Genomic DNA, 10,826 nt, shown 5'->3' on the forward strand with positions numbered 1-10,826 from the left:
TGTGTATCTAGATGAAAGTTAACTCGGCAACATGCGCCATCCCATTCTTTAAGTTTTATTAGGTGTTTACACCTCCTATACCCGATTTCGCGGATTCTACGATACCCTAATATCGAGTATTATACGCAATTTCACGGATAATACCCGATTTCGAGTATTCTCTCCGACCTGTTTAACTTATTCGGTCAGAATCTGTTAAGTGACCTCATATGCTGAGGCTACGGAGGGGTTTATTATCCATCCAAGTTTTGTATGTTAAAATTATATACTAGAGAGAATAAAACATACCCTTTTCCATATCACATCCTGTATCAGCCCGAGACACCAATATCCTGTATCAGCCTGAGACACCAATATCCTGTATAAGCCCGAGACACCAATATCCTGTATCATACTGTTTGTGACAGGTTTGATATTTTAGCGTCATTCGTTCCCACTTCTATAAACTTCGTTTAAATATGATTTCTGATTGTTGGGATGTGACATGTTGTAAATTTTTAATTTTCTGAGTGAAAATAAAAAAAAAGATCAAACTGTAATTTGTTTATTACATGAACATGCCATCCAGTTAATTCAAAATTGAAAACATACATGGAAAGGAAGATAGAGTAGATGGTTTTATAACAAAAAGAAATACATGTGTGCATATTTATTTACAGAGTGAATTCATACAAATATACATATGCATATTGATGGCATTTTTTGCAAAGTTCTCAAGCATATATAGTGAAATTTAAACGTTGCTTGCAATTAAAGCCCGATGATAATCGACGAATTAAGTCTATGGTATGAATGTACATGTAATTGGCTTACGAATCTATCTACAAAGCCTTTCGCGAAAATATTTGTACAATGCTCAGAAGTTAGTATTGAAATGATTAGAAACAAACTCTGTAATTGAATCTTTTATTTCTGAATATTAAGGATAGATTACTATTATTTACCGACTTTGCTCTTTAAGTTTGTAAACGTTTATGTAGTACATGTTTTTAAAAACGCAAACTAAACAAATATCCAAGCTTTACTATTGAACACACTTTTCAAAAATATTCTTGATATCAACTTTATTGAATAATGCTGCGCTGTTTGTAGTTATCGACATTAGTTCTGTGATTAAACTTTTCCTTTCTTATAAACTAAAATGGATGGTAAATAATATTGATGCAACAAGTGTTGCTCTTGTTGCCGTACTGGCTTCTGATGTTGCTTTCTTCAGTTCCTCACACGTGTCCATACATTTAGCCTGGCAGTTCTCTCGGGCAATTTCCGCGTTACAGGCGTCGAGAGCTGTAAACATGGCAAAACGTGAGTCCCAGCTAAGTGCAACAGCTGCTTGCCGGAAATAAGCCCCCATACTGCCATTTACACATGGATTTTTCATTGCTTCTGGTAAAAATGCACGGCATTCTGAGGTACATCCCATGAGCATTTTACAGTTCTCGTAGACGGCCTTCAAAAAAGTGACCGTTGCAGGATTTTTTTCATCAATGAATGCCGTAATATTACAACCATTTATAAGTTTATCTTGATAAGATTCTAGAGCATTTTGGCTTATGTCTTGCCACTGAGTGCAGGAGGTCACGGTGAGATTTTCCTTTGGGTAGTACGTGAGAAATCCGAAACACATTTCATCACTAGTTGCATCACCTTTGAACACAGTTTTGTTCATGTTCATGGAGTTGAATACACAAGTGGTGATTACTTCGTCCCCGGCTCTGAACTCAACAGGTGTTGAAAATCTACAATGAGAAATGATTACTGTAGAAGTACTTTTTTCCGCGTGGTGTTAATTTACGCTATGTACGGGCTCATATTAAAACTTAGAGTTACTATGAGCACTGAGTTCACTATAACCCCCGCCTCCCATATGATTATAATGTCAAAAAGTCCATGTTTTTCTCTGGATTATCCGAAATAAGTATCAGATCAAAAAGTAAAATAGGAGGTGTACAGTTGCATTGTGTAATGATGAAAAAGTGAAAGTATTAAATTTTATTCAGTCAGTGTGGTATAGGAGGAGGATAAAAGATGGGTACCCTCAAAGATTATAGAAAAAATGACAGTGTCATGTTTTGCTATGGGAAAGTCCTCTATGCCAGTGAAGGAAATTGAATGAATTTGTCACATAATTGTTGTTACATACCCGGTAGTACAATTGTGCACCTCCTATTTAGCTTGCCTGAGCCGAAGGCTCAAGTGAGCTTTTCTGATCAAATTTGTCCTTTGTCTGTCGTCGTTGTCGTTAACTTTTAACATTTTCATTTTCTTCTCAAGAACCACTGGACCAGTTTCAACCAAACTTGCTACAAAGTATCCTTGGGTAAAGGGGATTCAAGTTTGTTCAAATGAAGGGCCACGCCCTCTTCCAAGGGGAGATAATCATGAATTTGTGAAAAATTAATAGAATTCTTAAAAATATTCAAGAACCAGTGGGCTAGGAAAGATGAAACTCATGTGGAATCATCCTTAAGGAGTGTAAATTCAAGTTTGTTCAAATCATGACCCCTGGGGGTAGGGTGGGGCCACAATGGCCGATCAAAGTTTTACATAGGAATATGTATGAAAAAAATCTTTAAAAATCTTCTCAAGAACCATTGGGACAGGAAAGATGAAACTCATGTTGAATCATCCTCAGGTAGTGTACATTGGAGTTTGTTCAAATCATGACCCCACAGAGGAGTGAACACCCCCTGCTGACCGGTCAAACCCACCGTGTACTCTTTGTCATGATCGGGGAATAACGGAAAAAAGGTCGTCAATTCAGTGTATAAATAATGGACTAACAATTAGTTTGAAAAAAAGTCTGTCAGCATTAGACTCAGTAATAAATTGTATTTGATGACCAAGTCATTGTATCGACCATATAAAATGATGACTTTAAAATAAAAAAGGAAACTTGCGCAATTGCATTAGGTAATAGAGAATCCGTGAAAGTATCAGACAGTTTTATTCAGGTGTTCACTCCTCTGTGGCACCTGATCCCACCCCTGATGTTTTGGGGATCCGTGTTTGCTCTGCTCCTATTTTGTTTTGTTTCATGAATGCTACTGTTCGTTATCTCCATATGTGTAATTTGATCCGACACTTTGTTTTTTGGGTCTCCCGTAGTTCAAAACATGGGACTTTTCCATCATTATCATACGGGAAACGAGGGTATCAAATTTTGTGAGTTCACAGCTCACAGTACCTCTTGTGTTTTTTAAAGATCAAGCTGGATAAAACAGTGCACTGCTGATCACGTATCAACCAGAATTAATATAAAGAAATTTAAAAGGATACTCCATTCATGTGAATAAACAGTATTTGAAATGTGCCTTTATTTTATTATTATAATTTTCTTTAATAAAAAAACAATGATAAACTGCTCTCATTTTCACAGCATCCTTTAAGCTTTTTCATATATTTTTATTTAAATTACGAAAAGCATCTTATTTGCAAGTTAAGCAATTCTTCAGCCGTCTCTTTGAAAAAGCATAAAATTTTATAAGTACATTAAATGTTATAAAAATAGAGTCAGTATTTCAATGATGATAATTTATTTTTGGCATTTTCCATCCTCACAATTTTAATAGTTGCAAGCATCTGGTGATATTACACTCCGGGGCTTACCTGTCAACTCAGGACAAACATTCTGATTTATAATACTTCTGTTAAAATGTTTCCTATATAAAGTTAAGAAGGTAAAATGACTATTTTTCACAGTCTGAAAATTTCCACGCATAGAAAACTATACTCCGGGGTATAGTTTTTGCTATCCATCCTCGGAAGATTTTCATGCAATTTTCCCCGCCAATTTTGGTTTAGACTTAGGAATTATAATATACATCAGTATAATAAAACGCTTATCCATTGGTTGTGAGTGGGATAGCTCTTTTATCAAACCCTTAACAGGGACTATCCCCCTAGGGCAAGCCCTGGGGTATTAGTCCTGTCGCGGTTTTTATAAAAGAGCTATCCCACTCACAGCCAGTGGATAAGTAATGTCACCCGAGAAGTCATATGATATACATGTATGTATATAACGAAGATTTATTTCGTTTTATGTCAAATATCAACAGACGACGTTTCAACATTTAATATGATCCGGTAAGATTTGCAAGCTAACAGTTCATTCCTTACTTCGAAGGTTTGAATTATATTTTCAGGTACACCACATGTCAAAAAAAACTTAAGCCTTGAAGATTATTTAGAACAACACTCACCGTCGTTATTTCTTTCCATGCAAAAACTCATGAAAATCATTATTGTGCTAATTAAAACCACGTTAGTCAAACAATATACTGTATAATAAAGCTTTTGGTTAAACTGTACAATGTATTATGGTACATATAAAATATGATACCATAAACGGAATAGACTTGTTATACACATAGGTGATGTCATTCAATAAAAAAAGATTATCTTACTCGAACGTTTTGGGACTATCATAACTGTAGTCGGTTTCATAAGACAGGTCCCGCAATTTCTTTCCATCCCTATAATGTTCCAACTTCATTTCTCTTCCTGAAATGCATATATTTACACAAAATATTAACGAAAGAAAAGATTTCTGTTAATAAATTTGGATCAAATTTGAATTCAAGCATGCATGTTTTGACTATGACATAAATCATATCATAATCTTGACTCAACATTTACGAATGTTTCGTTATCTTGACAGAATTTTATCATCAATAAAACTTTAAACATTAGATTAAAAATAGTATATAAATTCTATATAGTATGTTGCCAAACGTTGATCTTGGTATATTTTGTTAGCATACGAGTCGAGGTTATATATACATGTACTAGTATATTCATTGTCAGAAGTTAAGGAGGCTGGGAGGTCACCAGATATATCTTAAATTTTCAGATATGGTATTTTAAGCTGTCAACTATTATTTGGCAAAGAAAAATTTTATGAATATTAATTTTAAAATTTGATCATTTTTTTTTAAATACTAATAAGTATATCTTTATATGGAATTCTTCTTCTAAGGGAGATCAAAATAGTCTGAAAATGGCCAAAAACACCCAGCCCCTTCAAGTCAAAATAGCGGAGTGAAACACTCATCTCCACAGAAAAAAACATACATTGTGTTTCCATTATTCCAAGATAAATGTTTGCTAGTATTATGATAATATGAAACGGAGAAAAAACTTAATTTATGTAAACAACCGTCTGCGATGGTAGACTTTCATTTTATGGTTAAGCGGCATTACATAAAAGTATAGAAAAAAATATCTGTATAATGTAAGAAAAGAAAAGAAAAAGAATACCCAGGTAATGCATATGATTCAGTGCACGGGTAAAGTAGACTGGTCCATTTACAATAAATTGTGAAGTGTCGGCACGGGGACAGTTCGCTGTCACCACAACTCGAGGGGAGCGTGGGGGGATTTGAATGTAATTCTGTCCGACCATCAGAATCCCCGCATCATGGACTCTTCTTGACTTTGTGAGGAATATATACATGCCAGATCCGTCCATATAATCTGACCTTTTCTCCGGGTTATTCCAATGAACCTAAGGAAAGCAGTGATAATGCAGTGTTTCTACAGCGTTCAATAAGGAATTATTAAGCAACTTTTTGCTATGAATAAAGTCAGCAGTAGGTAACAGCACATGCTCCTCCAAGTGTCAGTCACTATTTTTTCTAAGCATCGTCGTGTGTGTGTTTTCTCTCATAAATTTTATTTTTAAAGTTGAAAATATGATTCATATCTAATGTCTAGTTCAAGGCAGGATTACTTAGACAAATTAAGAGCTAGATTCACTTTATGCATAAAATGCCCCTGTCCTTATACCAATTAATAAACTATCATCCTCTTTCCCATTTCATATAACAAAATAAAGTAGAGACTTTTCGTTTCCTACAATAAAATTTCTTTTTGAGAATCTGAGTATTGGAAAACAGGCTTTGAGAAAATGTTGTTTTTGAGAACATACGTATTTGACTACCTTCAGCAAAGAATTAAAATAAGAGCACAGCCCACGATCTAAAAATTAAAACACGTTTTTTTTTAATCTTCAGAAACAGATCTTTCATATTTTGGATCAGAGGTTGTGTTCTCTGTACTCCAACTTTAGGCCATTTTCAAAGGAATTTACAGAATATAGGGAAAATGACGCATTTATGGCGTCATAATGCATTGACTAGAGGGAAAATTATGTCATGTTCAATAGATACATGGTCACCAACAGTCCAAGTGATAAATACTGTATTTTCAACCTAAACTGAGCAGTTTTGATTTTTCAGATATAATTCAGGGCCAACAAAGCCCTAAAAAGCTCTTGCTTTTTGATATTTTACATGAAAATGTTCACAAAATAATTTGTCATTGTGAATCCTTCTTTATTTTCTTGCAAAGTTTTCATTAAAATAATGTACTATGTAAAATATCAAAATGTCAGTGCAAATCTCTTCATTACATCATTACTTGATTTGCACCGACTAAATATTACGATAACCTTTATTTCCTAAGAAACCCATGATTTTTAAGCAATCAGTATGTCTGTTGTTTAACGTCCCTCTCAAGATTTTTTTCACTTAGCCTATATGGAGACACCACCACTTGTATTTCCTACAAACATACATCGACCATTGCTTCCAAACTTTTCAATTACAAAAAAACTTTACATGGCCTGAATATCGAGTACCTGAAACAAAATCCTTCATCGTGTTCATGTTCTTCTTCGCCCTATAACTATAATCCTGCTGAACACATTATTACAGGTGACATAAATATAGTTAATAATGAGGACCTCAGATCACTTATTTTAAAAGTTCTAAATTTAGGGAACCCTGATCCTTCAACTGGCGTCGGAATTTCATTAATATTATGGATTCTGTTGAAGATTACGCCAGGCGATGGGCCAGATATGAAAAAGAAGACGTTGACACTTTGTCAGAATGGATTAAATGTATCAGACCATGTTACAATCGCGTATTAAAAGATTGAGGGGCAATATGAAAACTATATATCCTTCTGTATTCAATAATCAAGAAGTGATAAAAGAATTAGAAATATTACATGATCAGTACGTGAGGGTCCCAGCTGACAAAGCAGGTAATGTCATTGTCTTCGTTTGTTAGGCTCATTATACGAGGGTTGTTCGAAAAGTTCGTGGACTTCTGTCATGTCTTTTTTTATTTGACGTCATATGTTATCCAAATTTGGTAGATATATTTTTATAATAAATTCAAGAGATTTGTTTTAATTCTTTTTTAAATATCACGATATATTCAAAACTTATCAAAATTTTAATAATGCAAAAATCGGGTCGCAGAGCAGGTCTAAATTTATTAAGTTACAAAAAATACACTAAATAATGTCTGTAGTCATAATCTACGTTAAATGGAGTAAAAACGAAAAATAAGCGCCGCGAGAATTCCATCGGCATCGAAAGCAAGTTTTTTGACTTGCCTAGATAGCCGAGCGGTCTAGCGCGCTGTTCCTGCACTGCTAGGAGGCAGATTCCGAAGGTCGAGAGTTCAACCCCGGGCTGGGACGGAAGTGGGTATCCATGTAAGAGTGAATTTCTTTGTGCTTTCTATATTGATATTTCTTCACTTAGGGCAGTTATGTTAGTTTAAGAGTTGTTGTAAAACGTGCTATATATATATATATATATATATATATATATATATATATATATATATATATATATATATATTGGATTCCGAAACTTCATAAAAATCCTTACAAACAAAGATACATTGCGGGTTCCAGTAAATGTTCAACCAAGCCTCTTTCTTTACTCCTCACTAAGATATTGACAGTAGTGAAGGAAAAACTTCAAGAGTACTGTGCAACAATATATTCAAGAAGTGGTGTGAATCAGATGTGGATACTCAAAAATTCCAAAGAGCTATTGGATAATTTGAAATCACAAAATTTTACCAAAATCAACAGCTTAAAAACTTACGACTTTTCAACTTTGTACACAACCACTCCCCACGATAAATTAAAGTCCAGGCTTTTTGAAATCATTGACAGCTGCTTTTTCAACAAAAATGGAACACGGAAAATTTTCTTACCCGGTCATTGGTCATTTGCAAAACTATTTTGTTAAAACACATTCTGATTGCACATACAAGTACTCTGACGTTGACATCAAACAGATGCTCGAGTTTCTGATTGACAATATCTATGTGGTTTTTGGAGATTTTTCCAACAATCTATTGGAATTCCCATGGGTACCAATTGCGCTCCGTTATTAGCAGACCTATTTTTGTATTTATATGAAGCAGAATTTATACAAAATCTTATGCGTGACAAGAAGAAAACACTTGCTTTGGCCTTCAACTCAACATTTAGATATATTGACGACGTTTTGTCAATTAACAATAGTAATTTCCATTCCTATGTCGATACGATATATCCTGGGGAGCTTGAGATAAAAGATACCACAGAGTCTGACACATCTGCTTCACACTTGGATATTTTACTTGAAAAAGACGTTAATGGTCATCTAACAACCAAGCTCTATGAGAAACATGATGAATTTATCTTTTCTATCGTCAACTTCTCTTACTTATGCAGCAATATACCTTCATCACCTGCATACGATGTTTATATATCTCAGATGATTCGATACGCAAGAGCTTGCTCTACGTATGAACAGTTGCTAAAACGAGGTAAGTTATATATATTGAGAGACAAGTTGATGAAACAAGAATATCAGCAGTCTCGTTTAAAGTCATCATTTCGTAAGTTCTTTGGTCGATACAATGACCTTGTCAGCAAATACAATTTATCATTAAGTCAAATGCTGTTAAATATGCCGTAATCGAACGATTTATTAATCGGATACATAAAATTTTCTTCATTGGCAGCGTTGGAGGAGGTTTTGGAGTTGCTTTTCTGTTTCGCCTTATCTGATTGATTAGATATTTAAACTGTATAACAATCAACCAATCAGATAAGGCGAAACAGAAAAGCAACTCCAAAACCTCCTCCAACGCTGCCAATGGAGAAAATCTTATGTATCCGATTAATAAATCGTTCGATTACGGCATACTAGTATTTAACATTAATGGCGGGGTTTAGGTTAAATAGTTTGGTAGAAGAACATCTCCCTGACAGAGTGCTTGCAAAAGTATGATAGGTAACACTGTTATTAACTTGGAAATCTGTCTCGAAGCAGGGGTCCCCCCGTTTGTTTACAACTTTTGTTTCTTACCTTGTGTATTTTTATTATACCGAATAGGGCCATTCTTTAAACGTGAGAAAAAGTACAATCTGCTTGCATATAACGACAAATAGATGTGTTTGACGGGGAAATTTTATATTTTTGAGATATTTTACACTCTTACATTTTTTTTCATTAAAAAAAAAAGGGGGGGGGGTTATTATCCATACTTCAGGTGCCTGTGGTGGCTATAGCGTCTGTTCTAAAGTCTCGAAGTAAAGAGTTGATCCTTTCGTCGCGAGTTCGAATCCCACTGTGGAACGTGGCGATCGGTCCTTCGGATGAGACCGTGAAAACTGAGGTCCCGTATCGCAGTAAGTGTTGGCACGAAAAAGATCCCTAGTTATAAGAATGGTATCATCAAAATATTTTTGATATATTGATCAAATAAAAAGATGCATTCATTTAACGCTAAGAGTTCGTTAATGCTCTTTAGGTTTGAATTCAAGTATTATACATGAACTGCATATTGTTGTTCTGTCGTTTAAGTACCTCTAATATGGCTTTCTTGTATCCATTAACCCCGACCCTAAAACCAGTATCTTTATGAAGGCATTCACCGGTAAATCCTACAGCCCAGAGCGCTATCATATCATTGCAGTCTTCCTTGGCCATTCCACAGCTCTCGGGAGTAGATGTCACCTTCGCTGCAAGAAAGTAATATACAATTTACTCTACTGAAAATAGCAATTTCCCATATATGTTATAAAAAGGATGTTCAATATCTATGTTACAAATATTAGGTCAAATGATACTGTTTCAATTTCAATCTTCGCTAAATTAAATTTGTACACAAACACAATTCCACCCCCTCACATTAGCAATTCTATATCCCCTCTGCAACGTTTTACTCGAGCGTATGAAAAATTACCAACCTGTGTCTTTACAACCATATAGAATCATGTGATGTAGCACATTGGCATTGTCAACCAAAGGCTTAGACCCAATAAGATGGTAATCTCCATCTGTTAGGAGGTCAAAGGTCATGCAGAAATAATTTGTTTCCCGTGCTGGCACCGTGGTTTTCGGAAATTGTAATGTTTGGTTAATTGTATCTAAATACAGAGAAAAGTATTACAGGAGAAATATTACAATAATAAGCATTTTCGAAAAAGAAAACAAATTCATACATCAATTGATTTGGAAATATTCCAAAGGCATTTCAAAGATTTATCAACATCTTCTATCAATATGGATAACGAATCCCCCGTTGACACAGGAAATACCGTGTTTGAAGAATTAGATACTGAAATCACTGAAAAAGAAATATCGGACGCTATAGATTGTCTTAAACGAGAAAAATCTCATGGCCTTGATTATATCTTGAATGAATACTTTATAGAATTCAAGGATATTTTTTTACCATGTTTGCATATTATTTTTAATCGTATATTAATATCTGGTTATTTTCCAACACAATGGTCTGATGCAATTATTGTGCCAGTTTTTAAGAAGGGTAATCCAGACGATCCCAATAATTATCGAGGTATAAGTCTTATTAGTTGCTTTTGTAAATTGTTCACCTCAATACTGAATAGAAGGCTTATATTATGGGCATCATCTAATAGTGTTATTACAGATGCACAGTTTGGTTTTCAACCTATGTTAGGTACTACAGAAGCAATATTTGCTCTACATTGTCTTGTATCAA

General features: G+C 34.6%; 1 protein-coding gene across 1 annotated transcript; it reads right to left on the reverse strand.

The window, feature by feature from the left end:
* Positions 1-528: 528 nt before the first annotated feature.
* Positions 529-10,225, reverse strand: LOC134283765 (DBH-like monooxygenase protein 2 homolog). The gene is made up of 5 exons (XM_062766247.1): positions 10,051-10,225; positions 9,668-9,822; positions 5,260-5,506; positions 4,407-4,503; positions 529-1,739 (listed from the first exon to the last, which is right to left on the reverse strand). The coding sequence occupies exons 1-5, from the start codon at positions 10,160-10,162 to the stop codon at positions 1,130-1,132; spliced, it is 1,221 nt and encodes a 406-aa protein (XP_062622231.1). The 5' UTR covers positions 10,163-10,225; the 3' UTR covers positions 529-1,129.
* Positions 10,226-10,826: the final 601 nt, after the last annotated feature.

Source organism: Saccostrea cucullata, unplaced genomic scaffold (genome assembly GCF_032062105.1).
Source record: "Saccostrea cucullata isolate Sc308-1 unplaced genomic scaffold, CSIRO_AGI_Scuc_v1 ctg6484, whole genome shotgun sequence".
In the NCBI taxonomy this organism is placed as follows: domain Eukaryota; kingdom Metazoa; phylum Mollusca; class Bivalvia; order Ostreida; family Ostreidae; genus Saccostrea; species Saccostrea cuccullata.

Coding starts and splice junctions, on each gene's coding strand:
- LOC134283765 (XM_062766247.1), bottom strand. CDS start 10,162: ATGACCTTTGACCTCCTAACAGATGGAGATTACCATCTTATTGGGTCT. Junction 9,823..10,050: donor ATATGGTTGTAAAGACACAG/GTTGGTAATTTT, acceptor ACTTTCTTGCAG/CGAAGGTGACATCTACTCCC. Junction 1,740..4,406: donor GATAGTCCCAAAACGTTCGA/GTAAGATAATCT, acceptor TTCTCATTGTAG/ATTTTCAACACCTGTTGAGT.